This window comes from Oryza glaberrima, chromosome 9 (assembly GCF_000147395.1).
Source record: "Oryza glaberrima chromosome 9, OglaRS2, whole genome shotgun sequence".
Lineage (NCBI taxonomy): Eukaryota > Viridiplantae > Streptophyta > Magnoliopsida > Poales > Poaceae > Oryza > Oryza glaberrima.
The window spans coordinates 14,619,846-14,640,163 of NC_068334.1; the positions used below are offsets into that span (position 1 = coordinate 14,619,846).

Here is a 20,318-nt window from a genome sequence, read left to right on the forward strand (position 1 = left end):
CGGAAAGTCAAAGTTGAATACGGAAACCAGTGTTTGCTTTTTTTTTTTTTTTTTTTTTAAAGGATGGAGGGAAGTAGAAGTTTGGAGTATAATCCATCCAAACAGCCTCTCAGTTTCCGGAATGTTTCGGCTAAGAGATCTGGCAAGTTTACATGCTAGCGCGGTTGTGCAGGAGGGGCAAAGCTAGCTGCCGCCGGCGATCCGGCGGAGGGGCCGCCGCCGGTGGGAAACACGCGGGCGGCGCCACAGCCGTGTCAAGGGCGAGAAGGTTCCCTCCCTCGCGCGCCTGCGTCTCGAGCCCCCTGTTCCCCCATGGGAGGTGAGCGTTTCTGATTGTTTTCCTAATGCGAGCGTTTTTATATTATCAACATCGAAGTGCCCATGACGAGATTTAGCAAAGTGATGGAAGTTTCTCGGCAAATTTTGGTCAGCAACTTCATTTCCACAAGCTTCCTGGATTTCATTGCTGCGCATTACACTGCTAGATTACGTCTGATACCTGAGCAATGTAGATTATCAGTTGACATTGGGTAATTGGTTTGCGTTGCACAGACATTCAGGAACGAACTTGCAAATGGGAGATGTTACTGGTCATATTCTAGGGACTTGAGAAGATGAATTAGCTACGATTGTGCTACTAGCTACTGCTCGATGTTCCTGGGATGAGAAATCTGGACTTGGTTGGAACCCTGAAGCTGGGCTCAGTTCTATGGATATTTCTTCCTCCTGTTGGCATGTGTATTCAGAGTCATCTGGTACTGTCAATTGCAGGTTCTGGACCTGGCTGGAATCTATTACCCTTTCTTCATTTTGTTCGTTTATGTGCTCTGGTCCATATCTGCTCCGAGTCTGGTCACGGCTTATGCTGTTTCTTATCCTGTGCTTATTCTTGTATAGAAACATCAGCAGGGCGATCAAAAGGGCTGAGGTTGAAGCAACTCCTGTGACTAGAAAAAGTCCCGAGAAGCTGTTGAAGTTTAGACTGCTCGAGCCAATGACGGTGCCATCATTCTGACAGGCATGTTGGTCCCCAATCCATTTCTTTTCTATATGAATTATAGAATCTCCCTCTAGTATGCTGAGGATTTCCCTTGAGAAGTCATAAACTAGTGGGGATCGTTTAGGAAATGCCTACACAAGAAGTAGAACTAATTCAGCTATGTGCAAACTGATAAGTAATGAAGCGATTCCTCAGCAGAAAAAAAAAAGGTAAGGCACAGTCTAACTATGGTTTGTTTTTTTTTTAAAAGGTGAACATTCTAAAATTCTCCATAATATATGAGAAACATGTTTATGGTAAAATAGATTGCTTTGGTACACACTTGCAGTTAGTTTTTGTAATGACATACCTGTGGACTGTGGTTTTGAGTTTTTCTCAATGGGCTAAGTAAGCATATAGGTAGGGGCAATATCAATTCAGAAAAATCGATTTGATTAAAAACTGGAAAATCCAGATCAGCTTTATAGATTATCACTTTCTGAAATGATCACTTTCTGAAATGGTGGAAGTATGTACTGGGGTTATCTACCATGTAAAGTAACTGTTTTAAATTCGACTGTCATTACAAGCAACAGAAAAAACCATTGATGATAGCCTTTCTATCTTCCTTTCTTTTTAAGAAAATAAGTAGTATCTCTTTAGGAATGGAGGTAGTAGTTTTTGTTGTCCTTGTATTGATCAAATCACCATATGAAATTTGTATCGGTGGTACATCAATCCACTGCCTATACTTTTTAAGTCATTCTGTTCTTTTCTAGAACCAAAACTAAGACTTTGAATACATAAGCTCTTCAATTTCTAGAAGTTATAACCTCGAAGCCAAATTCAGTTTGCAACATGAAGAAATGTGAGCTAACCACCAGTTACAACATGTCATAGGTACACACTACTTGCAACATTGTTCAATATTGAATGCTACTTACTCACTATAGACATCTCACAGAATAAATTACTGTTAAGTTACAGTATGAATTTTAGTAGATAAACTGCTTGTTGCAGTAAATGGTTATGGAGGATGATGGGTTTCATAACAGACATAGCTATGTTTAGAGTCCACAGGTTTGTTATCATCTTGTATTTGTTATGTATGCCTCCATTTCCAAATGTTCCATATGTGCTGATAAATATAAGCAGCTCACACTCACAAGTATGTATTTACTACTAGCAATTTAACTTACAAAGCCAAAACCTTCAGATTTGTAAATTGGCCCAACCATCGTGTACCCTTCGCAGTGCTTTGCAAGAAATATTTTGATGTATGGAACTTCATGTACGACAGCAGCAATACCACCATTTTGGCTCCCTTTGGTGAGTGCATCGGCAAAGTCATCTGAATTGTCATATGCCCTAATTTTTGTTCTGTCAAAACCAAGTCCTTTTAATAGATCACCCACATAAGAACCATTATGAAACCCTACATATTCTCCATTTTTAAGGAGTTCATGAACATCAGTTACTGTGGGTTGAAGCTGTTGCACAGTTAGCATTGATGATAGATTGGCCGTATAGCTTGATGTAATCACAAGAAGCACAAAGACCCATACAATGACAACCAATCTAGACAGAATACTGTCCACCCTTTCCCCTGCAAAATGGAGAACCATTATATTTTAGAACATGAAATAAACATTGATGCTGAATTTACTGTTACCACTGCAGTATCCTTTGTTTGTTATTAACTGGAATTGCTGAATAAATTGCTTATTTGTCAGCTTTCTCTCTCTATTTTTTTAGTGTATAGTTTGGATTTGTCTTGCCTTTAACCAAAGTACAATCAGTCACCAAGAAATTCCTAAGACATTGAATGTGACGTAGACAGTATCTTGTATGTAAATACTACATCCATTCTATTTTACTTGAGGATTTTGAATTGTTGAAGATGCAACTTTTGAGCATCATATTTTAACATTTTAAATTAAGGTATAATAATAAAATTATAATATCATGAAAATATTTTTAATGATAAATCCAATGATATAATTTCGAGAAAACAAATCTAAATGGTTAAACTGGTCATAAGATTAAGAAAACCTAATATCATCACTTACTATCTGCAAAGAATGAGAAATATATTGCGATCCCAAGCTGGCAAAAAAATGAACCAGTCAGTTCAGCATTATTGATTCGTCGCTCCAACAGCCATATTACAATTGCTGTGTAGATGAAGAAAGCAATGCTTCCAAACCACAAGTCAGTAGTTAATGGCTTCAAGAAAACCCATGTATTTTTATCCCTGTCGTCCTTGACTGGCACTATCATTGCCACTCCAGATTCTGTATAAGGTAGTGTGAAGTCAACATATGAAGTTCTATTATACCTGATGGTTATATCCCCAATTGCCGTATCATATACCTGTAAGGTTTTTTATTCTCTTGTTTCAGTTACTCATGACTTTCTGGTGACTAGTGGAAAACAACAGGAAAAATGATACAAATATGGTGGAAAATGTAAAAGAAGATAAAATATATCCAAACTGAACTACGTGAAAGATCACCGAATTGTTCCAATAGGAGTAGACTAATATAATTTGGTGAAAAATAAATTTCTTGGAATAATTAAATTAGCTTTAATAAAATTTTCAAGTAGGCATACCAATTTGTATAGGATTTTTTTTGAGAAAGTGAGAATCAGAATGTCTTACCCCAAGATGAACTTGGTACACAAAATCATTATAGCTCCCAGAATTTACTCCTTGTCCATTATCAAATGCTACATATTCATAAGGTATTGCATAAGGAAGCCTTCTTAATACCTCTTCAAATACGTCGATTGCATACCCAGAGGCAGTTACTTCATTGGTGACAGGATTCTTTTCCACCTTCATAAGCTCAGGATATCCACTTGTCCGTACACCTACACGGAGCTTCTTTCCATTAGTGGGAATTTGCCATCCTTTAGGCACTGTATATACTTCTCCTGGCCACATCACTGGATCAAGATCAGGCACAGAGTTTATGTTTGTTGTTTTATTTTCGTTCAGTTGTCGGAAGATTCCCTGTTTTGCTGTCCAAAAGCCTATTTCTTTTGACCTGCTTCCAACCACATTAATTATCTGGAATGTGGAAAACTCCCGCTGCCTGTTTCTAAGGTCAAATTCACCACTTAGACCTCTGAACTTACTATGTAAGATCGAATCTAGGAGTTTCGGACCAATTGTAGAAATTCCCAGAGTTCCCAAACTTGTTGTGTTCTTTGTATCTTTCTGTTTCTGAAATATGGCATCAGCCATGTTTACCTTTTCTGCTGCTTGTGCTAAGGCCCAAGTAGTATCATAACCCCAAAGCCCGAAAATGCTTAGTTGTGATGGTGGATCATTTGGGTAGTCTTGTTTGAACCTCTTATTCCATCTTGCAGTGAAGTCGTGAAGTTCCTTTGATGCGGGCAGATAGAACCTGACACCAATTGCACCATTAATTTCCTCAAGAATTGAAGGGCTTAGGGAATTAACAATATTCGAAATACCATCTGTCAAAATCCATGCATAACCTTTGCTCATCATTCCTAATTCCTTGGCCTTTGTGAAGAGAATGGAGGCAATGTTCACTGACATATGAACAACGTGAATCCTAGTATGCATTGTCATTAGCTTGTAGAGTTCTTGCTCAACTTGGTCAGTGTTTGCTGATTTAGATATCGCACTGCGATAAGGCATATAAGCTCCGAATTCTTGGAGGGCATCAGCAAGATATGGTATGATGCCCCTACCATAGTCTGTATCCTCGTAGATGGGTACCACTTCCCTCCAGCCATATGCCTTGATAAGAGCAGCAATTGTATTCACTTGAGCAACATCACTTAATGTTCCACGCAAAAAATATGGCACATCGATAGATGATAGAGTGGGGTTTGTTGCAGTGAAGGAGATAACTGGGACTTGGCTCTTGTTCCCAAGATCAGACACAAAAGTAGCCTCTGAAGATTTTTGTGGGCCAACGATAGCCTTCACGTTGTAATTTTCCAGCAGATCAATTGCTTTGCAATGGAATAGGAAAGCAATTAATTTAATGGACATTTGTACTGTGGTTTTCTCTAAGAATATTATTGCAGGTATAGGAGTGTTATGCAGCTAGAACTAGCTGTTCTATAACTTAGAATATGATGGGTTGACTGTCTAATCACTTAATACAGAACTATGATAGTGGTTTATTCAGACACTGAGCACAGGGGAGCAAAACAGGGAGCTTGCTCTAACTTAAGTTAGTTATATTTGGTATGGAGCTTTCCTCTTTTTTTTTTTTTCCTGCTCCAAAATTGAAGAAGTTGCTAATAAGAGAGAACAGAACAGAGGGATTTATTTGCAAAGTCAGTGGTATAAACGTAAATTCAGTAACTCAAGTTGGGAGGTCCTCACTTTTAACTCAATACAGATCCATGGAGTTGTCATAGGAAATTTAATTTAGCTTAAAATTTGTTGGATTTAGCTTAACGTTGTAAATGCACATAATATTTTGAAGATTTGCAGCAGCAGTAGAAAAGAGAAATGTGAAAATAAAAGCTATATAAATGAAAAGAAATGGAGTTTCAGTGTTTTTTTTTAATCTTTTTTTCCTCCATAACTTTTTAACCTAAAGAAATTAAAGTTTTAAAATTTCTGAAGTTCCCTTCTTTATATGATCTTGCCTCATTATGATGCCGTGATCCGAAATTTGACAATATCAGTTGATAAACTCTAAAACGTACCTTCTGATGCAGCCTGGATATCGTCTCCATTGGAATCCCTAATGTGGAGAACTAACTTTGTCTTGAAGCTCCTGTGGACTGCATAGAAATCCTCCACAGCCATCATAATGCTGGTATGTGCCATTTTGCCCACCAACGACTTCAGATGGAGAATCACTCCAACATTCAGTGTACCTGTTCCACTTTCAGTTGTATTTTGAGCGACAGTCAGACTGAGGAGCAAGAAGAAGATTGCAGCCCTCTCAGGTGCTCTCTCCATCCCTATCCTGTGGTCTGCTCTGCTGGTTACTGAATGTATGGTGCCATGCAGTCTTATAGCACTGATTTTTCATTTCTTTGACTTGGTCAGATTGCATTATAGGCTCTGTTGTCTCTGAATTAAAATTATAAGCTTCCTTCTTGCTGTTCATAGGATTGAAAGGAACTGGCAAGATTATATAAACAATAGTAAGGTGATCGGCAACGCCTAGAAGAGTGCATGGGCTTTGCAAATGAAATCTTACCATCTCTGTTTCCCTATACTTGTCACCAGAAATTCCTATTCTTCAAACTTTGATTACTCACCTTTTAGCAATAAATTTGTTTATAAATATTTAAAAACACAACGTATTATACCAGGAGAGTCAAAATTCAGAACCTCAGGCATTAAATACATTGTCACAACACACCATTTCGTAAGGCCCAAAGACCACTTGAGGAAGGTGTGTATGTCCAGCTCATTTTTCCTACGTTTGCAAGCTAGAATTTCCTTGTATTTTCCAGACATACCTGAACAGGGAGCTATTAGGAAAAATCATTTATATTTATAAACAGAATGATAGCTTCTTTTAAAATGGTATGGGATATTCCTTGAAGAGTGCATATGGTAGGTCTAAAAATATTCTCCTGGTATCGTAATTTATGGGTACATCACTGATTATACTGTTTGTAATGGCAAGTCAACTCAATGGGATTTTCTCTGATCACAAGAGTCCAGAATTGGCAGATGTGGTTGACATTCAACAATCAGATTTGGTTGACATTTAATTGAGCTTCTGTTCGTTGAAGCTTCAAGGACCATCCAATCCAATCCAATCAATTTGGTCCATAAAAAAAATTAAAAACTTATTGAGATGTTGGTTGACGAATTAAGATGAACAATATTGTAAGGTGCAGGACGTACACTACCAAGAATAAGTGGTAAGCACTGGAGGAGCAACACATACAAAACCTTTGTCTGACCTGGATTTTGCTTGGTTCAAAGGTTAGTACTGGAGTAGCAACACTTACAATATCTTTGTCTGACCTAGATTTTGATTGGTTCAAAGGTTGCTCTCCTTTATACACCAAGATTCAAGAGGTTACAACCCACACTAAGGAAGGTTAGGCCAGGGTATTAGGGTTGACTCAAGGGAATTGTTGACAAGCTGTTGTTATAACATTCTAAGGGAACATTCTATAACTGCATGATTGGATAGATTATGGACAGAGGAAAATTTCTCCTATGGATTAACTGAATGTTATAAAGCTATCAAATAGCTTAGAGAGTTATCTCAACATTGCTGATGTGGGAAGTTTTTAGTAAAATCATAATCTTTGGTGGTGTGTGATGAACAACCTATTATAGCTGTTAAGAACGCGCCCTCAATTTTGAACTAAAAGATCATGTCTATCCTTTTCTTTTGGGAAGTTTCAAGGAAACTTCAAGCATTTTCTTTTCCTCCCCTGAATTTTTTTAATACACTGAAAAAAGAGTTAAAGAATAACACTAGATGAGAGAAGCATATCCTGATCAAATGTCGTCCATTTCGACTTTGCAGGTAATGGACTGATCGCTAACGATCGTCTGCTGCAGTGGCACTGCCTTCTTCACTCCGATTCCTTGCTTCGCCTCCGTCAGGTATGCTTCTCCTGGCACTGGCAGCTGCAGGCGATCTAAATGGCTATTCTTCCCAATTAATGGGTCAGGCAATGCTAGTTCTCACAGGGGGGTTGTCACCTGTCGAAGGAAATGTCCGGTAGCATTAGCAACTAGTATAGCTTCCCGAGCTTACAGCTTTGCTGCTTACCGGGCCTTGTTCTCGTCCTCGTCCTCGCCGGAGCTTTGCTGTTGACTCAGTTTGATTATATCATCTTGATGTAATTAACTGAGTCTAAATAAAGCTTCTATTATCTTAAAAAAAATGCCTATACATGAGCAGTGCAACAACCAGGGTTGACCAGCTCTGCTCAACTTTACAGTTTTTCAGTCAAGTTAAAAAAAAAATTAAACTGGTTTTTTTTTTTTTTTTTTACAAAAATTGATTGGATTTTACTAGGAGTCCCCTGGGATTTGACAAAAAAACTGAAAAAAACCGCTGAGCCCCGGGTTTTGGCTCGGTGTCAGTTTGGTAAAAAAAAATTGAAAAAGATTTTAGCATGTAGTTTGCACAGTAGGCCTAAATTAATATTGGATACCTGATATAAGTTGACGGAACCAAAGCCCAAAGGCCCATTCTCCCTCACCGGTGTAGGAAAAAGTCCAATTCAGGTCCTTCAATTAGGGTTGAGTTTTTTTTTTTCCGAGGAAAATAGGGGTTGAGTTTTAAGCGCATCCCCAACCACAAAACCAAATATAAAGCACCATAAACATCTGAAACCAATACAAATTGAGTCACACGACGGTTTTGGTTGATGTGGTGTGTTGTCCCCGTCGTCGTCCTATGTGGCGCCTATTTTGGGTTTCCTGGAGTCAGCTTTCTCATGAGAAATGAACTATCTTCACACTTCACACCGTGCGCAGCTGTTTTATCTTTTTTTTTCTTTCTTTCTTGTGACCGAGTCATAAGCTTGTAATGAACTTTAACATATAACTAGAAAGGATCACGTGCTACGCTGCGTGTGATTATAAATAATTTGGTGTGACCAATCAGACATAATAATGACAGCATAACTTTCTACGAAATAGCTACAATTCTCAGCATTAAGTGGAAAATGATATACATGTATAAATAGGTAAGATCCAAATATATTTTGATTCGTTTGATCGGATGACTATGTGTAAAATCGTGTGCTAAGCAAAAGCAGCTCTCGTACCAAGAGACATAGCCCTACACACTATGGAGTATATTAGATAACTTTACATGTTTGTCACAACGATCATTGAAAAAGTAAAAATAAATAAACTACCATGGAACACTAAAAAGGACATCATTTTTTTTCCACATAGCTTTCCCTTCCTGAATTATCGACACTATATGGCACCTGCATTGTAAGGATGTTTCAGAGTTACTCAATGAAAACAGAGCAAAGTATACAAATCCAGAGTTAGTCAGATGAAAACAGAGCAAGTATATAAATCCAATTCATTACGTCCTTTAGAGAAGAGTTGAGACCTACTGACTAAATATTACTTGAATGCATTTTGTGCTCACATAGTATATACCAAATTGAATGAAATAAAAAGCATGTACATACATAGAGCATGCAACAATTAAAAAAGTACAAATTGGATCGCAACTACATCAATACGTACATAGGTAGAAGAAATTTTGAAGGGATTGATTCACACTCGTTGGAAAGAAAGGATAGCTGCACAAATCAAGAGTACAGTGTGCATCCAATTACCTGTCACCCGTTTAAGATTTATCATAGCCGTACAGTGTGCACGCATCAAACAGAAGAAATGGTTCCTCTAAAAAAAAGTGCTATACTGCTACGTGTTGCTCCTTGTGAGTTGTAAGGTGACTAATGAGAAAAAGGTTGGTCCAACTAAACTGTGACCCACAAACCATTTCTTTCTATAGCAAATCGATTCTACACGAATGCAGCTGTACAATCTTTCAACCTCAAATATGCTCTCTACAATGTCAATATTAAGTTTTGCACTTTCTGATTCAATAATGAAAGCCATACTTTGTGGGTCACTCTTGAGAAATAACACAGTTAATTATAATGAAACAAACAAATGTACCTTAAATTTCTTGTTCTTTCACTTTTTGCTTATAAGAAAATAGAAAATGGTCCTGCAAGTCTGCAAAAATACACATACAAAGAAAATAATGACATAAGGTAAATGATTACTAAAAATAACTGCAGGTCAAAATCTGGAACTGTAATAGGAGTTTCAGAGGATTACACAAGCTCATCCACTCTTGCACAATTGTGTACAACGAAGTCCTGTCGTCAGGAGCACCTGAGCAATGCACTTAAACCAAAAGGTTACAGCGTCCATAGAGCACGTGCATGAGGTAAAGAATCAGTCAAGCATGGCAGTCAGTCAAAATTTGACAATGTAATTGCGGATTTGAGGCTCCAGAAAATTACGTGAGCCCATCCACCAGGATATGTACAACTACAACAACAAACTCCTTCAATATGGAGCAGAAATGCTCATCAACCAAAAGCTAGATATTAGTTTGTGTAGAACCTATCAAGATCCAAAATACCTTGCATGTGATTTTCTTGACTGAACAGGTACTCAGGTAGTATTAGATACTTCCATTCACATAAGTTCAAAAGAGTTGAATCCTCCAAAGTCTAAACAATGCTGCACCTAACAAAAGGTCATTTGTATGACAGTTACTATCTTAAGATCACTAACTCAGCGCAAGTTTTCTTTAACGATTGGATGAGCACATTACTGGTATCAGTTCACCGCAGTTACATAGAAAAACTAACTTGCCATCAGCAGCATGTTTAAAAAAAATGATCTCATGCCTTTAAGGAAACATTGAGAAAGCCTAGTAAAACGAAAGCTATGGTACTAAATGTGTAAACCTCCATGAAACTATAAAACTATCCTGCCATATTATATTATCTTAGAACAATTTTGATAAACTCCTCTATAAAATGTAAGTAAATAATTGGTATTACAGCTGGATACATGGTATCTTTAGACAATAGGTAATTCTGAAGACAAAGTGCAACATTGAAGTTTCTATAGATTAAATATCTGGCGTATATGTTATTCTTGTGCTCCATACAATGGGAAGATCGCAGAGAGTCCATGGCAAAGGGTCATATCAGTACTGCAACAGTCATGCGCAATGAAGAAGCATATATAGACTTTTCATATGATTTAAGGAGAAAATCTAAAGCACAATTTACCTATATACTGATATGCTCCACAAAGAACCATTTGTGAGCAGACCTAGCACAGCTTCATACTTCTATTTTTGGATATGAAAATTAGGAGACCCATAATTAGAATGTCGCACAGGGTATACTTCCTGACAGGTTGAGATGGAGCATGAACATATGTTAGACATCACAATGAAATAAGCACAAAGCATATCGTTGAGACAAAATGGGAAATTACTCTGGATTCGCCAATTTGACTGCAATGCAAGTACTGACAGTTGCTCCAGGAGAGATGCCATGTTAGTTCAAATGCCCATCAGTAGTGGGTTGCCTCTCCCAGTGAACCAAAAAAAGAAGTGAAGAAGAAAAAAAGAGCAGGACCAACCAAGCTGTTGCAGTCGTCGTCACTGTACCTAGCCATAGTCGACGCTGCCCTGCCGTCGTCGTGGCTTTGGGGTCTGAGCCGCGCCACTCTGGCTCTAGCTTCTCCTTCCCAGCCTCCTAGCCATCGGTCGGCCCCCACACCCTAGCGTTCATGTGTCCTCCTCATAGGAGACCAAATAGCCCCTTGGATCTGCCACCGAGCGGCGCGGAGAGCGGGAGGAAGAGGGTCGAGAGGAGCAGTGGAGGACCGGAGAGGAAGAGGAGAAGAGAGCAGGGGTGGCAGCCTTCACTTCTGGTCGAGATCATCAATTCCGACGGCCATCGAGACAAACCTGCAACAACCAAGCGGCGCGGATAGGTCGATCGAGAGAGATGTGATGGCGGAGCGGAGATGAAAGAGGGGAAGAGGGTCGCTATGGCTTACGTCCCTCTCCTCCAGGCTGCTAGATCCACCAGCGAGGTCGGGGTCTTCGGATCTGGCAGCCCCGGGCTCCTCGTTGATCCACCGGCAAGGAGGACGGCGTCGGCACTGCGATGATAAGAGGAGGAGGGTGAGGCGGCAATGGCGCAAAGCGAGGGGAGGAGTAGCCGAGGATGGAGAGCGTGAAGGAGAGGGCACCGAGCGACGGCGGCGGCGGCGACGACGGCGATGACGGCGTATGCGAGGGGAGGAGAAGGGCGAGGGAGCGGGCTGCGGGCCGGCGCGCGTGAGGGAGGAGCAGGCGAGGCGGCGCATCTGCGAGGCTGCGAGGGAAGCGGACAATGAGGCTAGGGTTTGGCGCAGGCTGGTGCAATCTCTGCCGTCCGTTTGCGATCTGACGATACCACGGGTGTGGAAGCGCGGGCACAGTAGGACAGATGTACGACTCAGATCGATCGTAGCGCAAGATCGGACGGTGGGGAATCTAGGACCGGCACATAATTAACTAGAAGTTCGGGGACCTTTGTGCAAAAATACGCTGACGTGGCGCTCTAAACCTCAAGCATTCCCACGGTGTTTAAGTAAACCAATATTCCTTCTTGTCAGGTTTCATAATGTATAATATATATATACTAATCAGAAGCTACCATCTCAGCCTATGACCCTACTACTTTTCATTGTGATGCCATTAATTAATTATGTGCTAATTACAGATAGCTGCTATACGTAGGATTATTTGCGTACGATGCTCGTACAACGTAACGTTTTTCAGCCAAAGCCCATGGCTTTTTCCGGCCGTTTTCTAACGTAGCAACACATGAAGTTCACCATTTGTTAGCAATTAATCATACAATGGTCGTATACAGAAATTGTATGCATAGCATTATTTTTGCTAATTATAAAGCTCCTTCGAACAGGCCCTCAGCTGAATTTAAATGAAGAGGCGCTGACTTGACAGCTGGTGGGACGTGATAACCCAAGTTTGTCCTTTTCATATGGAACGTGATTACATCAGCAGCCTCTGCGGCATATATTGAGTTTGAGGCTACAACCAGTAAAAGCTCGTTGCAGGATATATATAGATGAATATTTATCAAAGACAAAAAAAAAGTCGCGTAAATTTCTTATGTGCCACTTGGATTTTATGTCATTCCTTTTATGCCAGACCTATTTTAATTATAGGTAGTTTGCTCAAACGTCAAAGAATGTGGGGGATGTTTTGGTGGCATTGTGGAATCTTGAATGTATAACTCTATCCACCAAAATTTAAATCCAGGTTTCAACAAATATTATATGTACACGAGATGTGTTTTCAATAAAAAAATAATTGGGTCAATCTTTTTAACTGTTTTTAACCGTGTAATATAGAAACATATAGAGGCTCCTTCGAAATGCAGGTTAATTAAAATATAGAAATAGGAAAATACAGGAGAACACTTTAAATCCTATGGATTTTAAAAAAATATAGGAAAATTGCAGAAATGACCGTCTAGGTGGAGCGTAGAAAAACACGGGAGTCAGAAAAGAGATAGACACAAAATGAATTTTTTTTCTCAAGAGAATGGACCTAATGTCAAACTTATGTTTTGAGCCAATCCAAAGGAATTTCAAAGGATTTTGGAGGGCTATTCCTTTAATCAAAAGGGCCACATAAGCAAATTTTCCATAGGATTGAGTTCTAAAATTTCATCAAAAATCCCTTATTCTAAAGAAGTGGTTGTCTAGATTAGCTCAAGGATAGCCAGATTCGACCACCTAGAGCTCGGGGGCAACTGGATTTAGCCACCACAAGCTTAGGGTTGACTAGATCTGACAGGTGCGGCCCACTCAATAGAGCATCACTCTCCCTCCACCTATGGTGAGCGATGCTGGTGGGCGGCGGACTTCACCTACATTGAGTAGCGATGGACTTTACCTAAGGCGAGCAACGGTGGCGGAATTCTTCATTTTCAACACTAAGTTGAATGAATTCTTTGATGTGCTAAGTTACGTTGAATGTTGTTGATTCCATGATCCGGGATTGAATGTAATTGATTTTGTTACCCTCTTTCTATAGGACTTTTTGATTTATTTTTGGCGGATTAATTTGAAGCACCGAGTGAGCTCTTTTTTCTTTTCGAAGTCGTGCAACTTATATATATATATCATGTCAGTGTTGGTTCTTAATCCGGCACTGAGAGGCTGAGAGCCTCCTCTCATCAGTGCTCGTTTTACAGTGTTGGCAATGAGTTCGGCACCTGTGTGGAGTGCCCAACCAGCACCAATATAGTGTTCTTCTCTAGTGGTGGATAATCTTCACAATGTAATTTAAGCGTACGGAGACAATCCAGTAACCTGATCCTGCGGGATAGTGTAACAGTAACACCCGGCCGTTAGGTGCTGAATTTAATCACTCTTAGCACAGTAATTTCCACTCACCAACCAAAGCTCTTCTCTCTCGAACACACACACCCAACCAAACACAGGTCCGTAGACACACTACAGTTCTAGCTAGTACTATAATGGAGGGGAACAGGGAGGAGGCCGAAATCAACCTGGAGCTCACCCTCCGCTTCACCAGCTCGGCCTCGACGCCGGATCAGCCGGCCATCCTCCGCTTCTTCCTCTGCATGTACTGCGACCGCACGTTCTGCAGCTCGCAGCAGGCGCTCGGCGGCCACCAGAACGCGCACAAGTTCGAGCGCAGCCTCGCCAAGCGCCAGCGCGGGAGGCGATCGCCGCCGAGATGCGCGCGCTCCCGGGGGCGGTGGAGGGCGACGCCGCGGCCGGTTACTCCACTCCATCAGCTAAGAGGATAGTTGGAGTGGAAAGCAGCAGCAAGAGCTCGCCGGAGTACGGCGGCGAGCACGGCGACGGGCTGGACCTGTCTCTCAGGCTGTAATAATCATCCTCGGCTTTCACTAATCTGTTGTTTCTGTATGTCTGTGTGTCTATAGAGATCAAGAACATGTTCTTGCACATGTTGTTTGTGTACGTTAGTTTGTCGATCTACTAGATTATTCTTATTATCGACAGGTATGTGTCTCCATCTTCTAGTTCAGTTTGCCTGATGATGGAGTTCTTAATTTCTCAGAAGAAGTTTGCCAATGGATCGATTTTGGTGTGTACTGGTCTGTGTGTTGTTCTGTGTTTGGTCTCAAAGTACTCTCAACTAGACAACTTTATTGTGGCAGATCTGTTAAAGGGTATTTCTCGCCCGGCCGGCGAGTACTTCAAGTGTTTTTCATTGACAGGTTTTCGCCAAGTGATGTTTAGATTGTGCATATTCCATGTGAGAATCTTAAGTCCCAATATACGCCTGCCATTATCCCAATCCTATTTCCCAAAACCACTCTAGTAATACCCCCCTTCCAAATTTCAGTGTGTTTCATTGTTAATCTTCATTTCTAGATGCGCTTGCTAGGGCAGAGGCAGGGGTAGTACCATCGCTCGTTTCATCTAAAATATTCAACGACCCTTGCTCTCCATGCTTGGTCCAATATATGTAACTCTTATAATGAATCCTCGACATATCAGATGTGTGTTTATTCGTGCACTACTGGCTCACATCTTTCCATTGTTACAATCATCGTATGGAGAAGTCATGTATTAATTGTTCCTTCTGTTCTTCTCTTGCTCTGCAACATTTATGAAATTGGCAACACCCCTTCTATACACTCGTTCACTTCTATACATCCAACATCTATCCACCTGCAAATTCTATGGCTATATATTATACGAAATTTGTAGTTGTAATTTATTTATTATCACCTATAATATATTAAAGGCGGCGTCTGTGGTGGGCAAGGTGGCTGGATCCGGCGTCGGCGGCGGGCGGGGTGGCCAGATCTGGCGTCAGCAGGGGCGACGGGCTCACCGGGGGTAGGTGACGGCAGGTGGCGGGCTCGAGGAGGGGAGGTGGTGATCTGCCGTAGGGAGGAGCCCTCCCCTTCGCTAGATCTGGCAGGAGGGGAGGCGGCGGCAGGGGCGGCGGGCTCACCGAGAGTTGGTGGCAATAGGAGGCGGGCCCGCGGAGGAGACACGGCGGCGGGCTCGCCGACGAGAGACGTCGCGGCGGGAGGTGGCGTGACGGCTCAAAGACGACCGACCATGCAACGACAACAATGGCGGATCTGAAGAGGTGTGATTCTTTTTTTTAATGCATAAATTTGAGTGCCAAAATTTGTGTTGTGGGATATGAATGTTGGATGAATGGATAGTGATATGTGGATGAATCCATCTATGGATGGATATGAGTGGATGGATGATGATATTCTTGTTTGTTCTGTTCATTCTTGTTCTAGCTGTGGTGTGGATGGATGCGGATGTGGGAGGAGGGACTGCTCAGCTCGATGCATCGTCTCGATCGAGCCGACGCATCGAGCCACCTTTTTTTTTATTCGTCGAACCTAAAAGGTGCCAGTTCTAAGGAACCGGCACCTATTTTATTTTCAAATCAGTGCCGCCTCCCTGGTGCCGGTTGGGAAAACCGGCACCTAAGGAGGTCTCCCAATTGGCACCTATTTGTGTTTCTGTAGTAGTGCAAACCCCATCAAAGATCAACCCTCATCAGTGACGGCTTCACCGTCATCTTTGTTGGGACATTACCCTCATCGGTGACAGAGTTTTGTTAATGCCTGTCTCGCCACCGATTACCTCTGACGGGCTGCAACCAAACCCGTCACCGATGAGAGTCATCGGTGACGGGCATGGCCCTGAGGACTCAGATATTGCCTCTCTCGGTGCCTCTGTGATAGGGCTTTTTGTGGCTCGACAAAGATGAGTACCTTTATAATGGGCCTCACGCGCCTTCGCCACAGATGGACCGATTTGGATGCCCGGTTCTATACTAGTGGAAGCCTTGTGTTTGACACATAAGCACGCTCGTATTTTTTGTTAATTAATTGAGACCAAGTTTCTCGAGAAAGAATCTTCATTTCAAAGCATGGAATATATATAAATATAGTACCCCACTTCGTTCTTCTACCCTTCTAGCTGACTAAATATTATTCATAATACCAATTAGGAAAAAAAAATTCAAATTACCTCCCTACCTATTGTGATAGTCCGACGGTTGAACTACAAAACTACACATTTGACACCCTAACTCTTTAAACCAGACGAACAACTCCCCTCCTCCCCCCTCTACCCCCACTCCCCCTCCTAAGCATTGTTTTGGGCTAACTGATGTGGCATTCTACAGTGGAGAAAAAGAATATCCGGCCCACTTGTCCGTGCCCTTTACACATTCACACTAGAGGCAGATCGTGTCATGTGGACTCCCTCAATGCTCGTCGCTCGGTCTGGCTGCTCCTCCACCACCTTACCCTCCACCACTCCGTTGCCACAACACTATGGAATCTCACCGTCAGACTAAACCGTCCCGCTGGATGCACCAGACCGAGGAGAGGACGACACGTTGGATGAGAGGTCACCATCGTCGAGCATGTTCCCACTCCGTGCCTGATGCCCCTTGTTGGTTACAACTTCCCTATGCCACCGCTGCCAGAGAGCTCATGGTGGTGTAAGGGGCGCCTTTGAGCTCAATGTTGTCACTGCTAGGGAGCTCGTCCTATACATAACTCGTGGATCCGTGGCGACCTCATTGCTGATGCTCATCCCACAAGCGCGAAAAAGAGGGAGTCAAGTGGACGATGTGCAATGGCTAGGCAGATACATCGAGCAACGAGCATCTTGAGGCAAAGCTTGCTGGGAAAGAGGGGAAGATGGGAAGAGAGGAAGAGGAAGGCGGTGGTGGCCTACCACCCGTCGCTAGTGTGCTCCTCGAGGTACTCGCCACATAGAGAGCGAGAGGGCCGGAGAGGGAGAGGGAGAGATGGATTTGACGATGGGTGATTGCACAACTGCGTCGATCTGGTAGCAAAGGACAACATCAGTTTGGCATGTGGAGGGTTGCCTTGTGGAGGCGACAACTAACGGCGGAGGCGAAGCTCAACTCTAGGAGGCTTGTGGAGGCGACGGTCGGAGGTGGAGGCAAAGCTTCGCTCGGTGAGGCTGGTGGAGGCGGAGCTCGGCCAACAGTTTGAGACTGCAGCCAGCTGGGCTATTGGTGGAGGGCAGGCGTTTGACAAAGAGTAAGGCAAAAAATATAAGGGGAGAAAGGCAGCACCGACAACTAGACCCACTAATTTTTATTTGTTTCTGTTGATTGGATCACCATGTGTGAACCACATATGCTTAAAACCGCTCTAGATTTAGGAGTCTTGGGTATCAAATGTCTGGCATTATTGTAGATTAAGGGTGTATAAATTAGACTACTGGTCGGATAAGTTTTAGGGGTAATTCGAACTTTTTTCATGCCAATTGTAATAGCCTGTACGTACGTAGGTTGGCGACTATTTCACCTATATATATAATGATGAACAAATGACGATCATATTCTGTTTCAAAAATAAAAATTACCTAGCTTATCTTAGTTATAAACTAGATGTTAATAGGGCGAGAGAATACGACATCAAATGCAACAGTTGAGAAAACACCCTTTTTTTAACAAATTGATTCTTTTAAAAAAACTTATTTTGAAACTAGTCCCTACAAAAAAACTTCAACCAAAAATAGGCCGTGGACTCAGCGCCATTGACTTTGGCGCTAAGCTATAACGTTTCAGCGCCAACGTCGTTGGCGCTAAGCTCTAATCCAAGGTGGCGTGAGTTCGCTGAGTCATCATAGTTCAGCACCAAATAACTTGGCGCTGAGGTCCCAACGGTTTAAATAGTAGTGCAAGCAACATATAGAAGCAAAACTATGATAGCCTGGTGGTTGATTGCTTAGGTTGCGAGCCCAAAGGTGCTAGGATTGAATCCTTGTATCCCTCCTCTCCTGTTTTATTTTGTATTTTTGGGTTTTTATCTCTTGCCTACTCACTCTTATTGTTTACAAAAATGACTGTTCTGTTTGTAAATTTGTTTTATTTTGAATTTGATTTTGAGTGCCAATATGAAAGAAGTATACGCTCCTTTCAAATTCTATAATTTATTTTATTTTGAATTTTATTTGAAATTTCATTTTAAGTTCTCATTTGCCATATGATATACCACTTCAATATATTTTTTTCATATTCAAAAAAAGTTGCATATTAAACATATATTTTGAAGATAGTATTACGAGAAAAAAAGGAAAAAATAAATAAAGATAGAAAAAGAAAATGAGAGAAAAAATAAAAAAACATATATTAATAAAGAGTGAGAGAGAGAAGAAAAAGGGAAAACTAAATAAAGATAGAAAAAGAAAACGAGAGAAAAGAAAAAACATATTAATAAAGAGTGAGAGAGAGAAAAAGAAAAAAACAAAGAGTGAGAGAGAGAAGAAAAAGGGAAAACTAAAAAGAAACAGAAATAGGTGGGATGGGAATCAAACCCTGCTCTTAAGGTTAGAGTAGACCTCCACTACCATTGTGCTATCAGTGGGACTTTGCTAGATATGCCTCCACATTAATTTAAATCGTTGGGACCTCAGCGCCAAGCTAAATGATGACTCAGCGTACTCACGCCACCTCGGATTAGAGCTTAGCGTCAACGACGTTGGCGCTGAAACGTTATAGCTTAGCGTCAAGGTCAATGGTGTTGAGTACACGGCGTATTTTTGGTTGAAGTTTTTTTACATGTACTAGTTTCGAAATAAGTTTTTGAAAAGGATCAATTATTAAAAAAACGGGAGAAAACATGCATGGCCGCGTATGTCTCCCCTCCAAAAGCACACGCGCACACCGTGTGCAATAAATCTAGGAGCTAAGTATGATTGGCACGGACCACATACATAAGGACATGAACTACAATCGCAAGTTGTTTACGACGAACATTATTATATAGTATTAACGTACGGATGCAAAAGCTGGCTAGGTCTACACCACAGGCCAGTGCATTCTGCTTTCTCCGCTTTGGCGAGAAAGCACACAATTTGCAGATCAAGTACGTACGTATACCTATCCTTTTGCATGTCTGTCTGTATACATAGCAACAGCTCGAGCCATATATACTGTTGTCCACTTGATCTGGCATGTCGATCTGTCCGTCCATCCATCCGTCCGCATCCTTTGTGTGTGAAATAGGGGATAGGCGCATAGCTAGAAGTAGCTTTCTCCAGATAGGCACCCCTACCTCTGCATGGACCATATGCATATATACTTTGCATATAAAAATTAATCGATATAACGGAACGATGACTAACCATTTCAATCACTAAAGCTATTATTAATAACCTTAGACTTCAAATGACGACACGCTGCCGCCATCCCTATAACTTCTTCTTTTACTCGACTTGCAACAGTGCTCCATCTTCTCTTCTACCACGGTTATTTGATTCCGACCATTAGCGGAGCCCAAAAAATGATGTTGGTTAGTGTAAACAATCAACACCCATAATTCAAGCGATCCATAATGCTCCCCAATTATAGGTGCCGAATTCGGCGTCCCGCGGGCACGCACTTGAGCCGAGAAAAGCCTTATAGGTCTGATGTAGAGAGTTTCCGGCGCCTATAGGATTGTTGTCTATTTGATCGTTCTATAGTACGTATAGTAAATGTTTTACATTGTAAATGCTCTTGGATGTAACACATAGTGAGCCAAAGAAATCAGTTGGCCACAAAAAAATTACGGATCTTATAGTGAAATAAAGGGATTAATACGTCCCAAAAAAAGGCTAATTGAATCTATGTCATTGCAAATATATTTTTTCATGTAAATGTCAATACAATTCTTTTATTCGTATCCATGCCGTTCGAATTCACACAAAATTAGAACAATGCTATCGCTATCACGTTTTCCGTCATATAGACCAAAATACCCTTAGATAGTT

At 41.4% G+C, this 20,318-nt stretch overlaps 1 protein-coding gene and 3 long non-coding RNA genes across 11 annotated transcripts; 2 read left to right on the forward strand and 2 right to left on the reverse strand.

Annotated features, from left to right (window-relative positions):
- Nucleotides 1-110: 110 nt before the first annotated feature.
- LOC127785014 (uncharacterized) lies at nt 111-2,165 on the forward strand. The gene is made up of 3 exons (XR_008019641.1): nt 111-319; nt 553-771; nt 898-2,165. It is a non-coding gene; the product is annotated as an uncharacterized LOC127785014 (long non-coding RNA).
- On the reverse strand, nt 592-5,939 carry LOC127785009 (glutamate receptor 2.8-like). Its single transcript, XM_052312438.1, has 5 exons — nt 5,681-5,939; nt 3,641-4,972; nt 3,049-3,360; nt 2,179-2,585; nt 592-1,131 (listed from the first exon to the last, which is right to left on the reverse strand). Exons 1-5 carry the CDS (start codon nt 5,937-5,939, stop codon nt 592-594), a joined length of 2,850 nt encoding a protein of 949 aa, XP_052168398.1.
- On the forward strand, nt 2,205-13,992 carry LOC127785015 (uncharacterized). Of its 4 annotated transcripts, none has more exons than XR_008019645.1 (6): nt 2,205-2,308; nt 5,693-5,793; nt 5,870-5,974; nt 6,093-6,923; nt 7,480-7,559; nt 12,443-13,992. It is a non-coding gene; the product is annotated as an uncharacterized LOC127785015 (long non-coding RNA). The 4 variants fall into 4 exon arrangements; XR_008019646.1 differs by having other exon boundaries at nt 5,870-5,926; XR_008019643.1 differs by having other exon boundaries at nt 5,870-6,923.
- Nucleotides 8,622-11,887, reverse strand: LOC127785011 (uncharacterized). Of its 5 annotated transcripts, none has more exons than XR_008019638.1 (6): nt 11,724-11,887; nt 10,959-11,633; nt 10,087-10,869; nt 9,777-9,833; nt 9,612-9,671; nt 8,622-8,902 (listed from the first exon to the last, which is right to left on the reverse strand). It is a non-coding gene; the product is annotated as an uncharacterized LOC127785011 (long non-coding RNA). The 5 variants fall into 5 exon arrangements; XR_008019637.1 differs by having other exon boundaries at nt 9,777-10,869; nt 10,959-10,991; nt 11,106-11,633; nt 11,724-11,886; XR_008019635.1 differs by having other exon boundaries at nt 9,777-10,869; nt 10,959-11,436; nt 11,529-11,633; nt 11,724-11,885.
- Nucleotides 13,993-20,318: the final 6,326 nt, after the last annotated feature.

What these genes read in the sequence shown, in the direction of transcription:
- LOC127785009 (XM_052312438.1), bottom strand. Translation starts at nt 5,939, where the DNA reads ATGGAGAGAGCACCTGAGAGGGCTGCAATCTTCTTCTTGCTCCTCAGT. An exon ending in GTACCAAGTTCATCTTGGGG is followed by an intron (nt 3,361 to 3,640) that starts TAAGACATTCTG and finishes GAGAATAAAAAA; the next exon opens with CCTTACAGGTATATGATACG. An exon ending in AATCTGAAGGTTTTGGCTTT is followed by an intron (nt 1,132 to 2,178) that starts GTAAGTTAAATT and finishes CTTCTTGTGTAG; the next exon opens with GCATTTCCTAAACGATCCCC.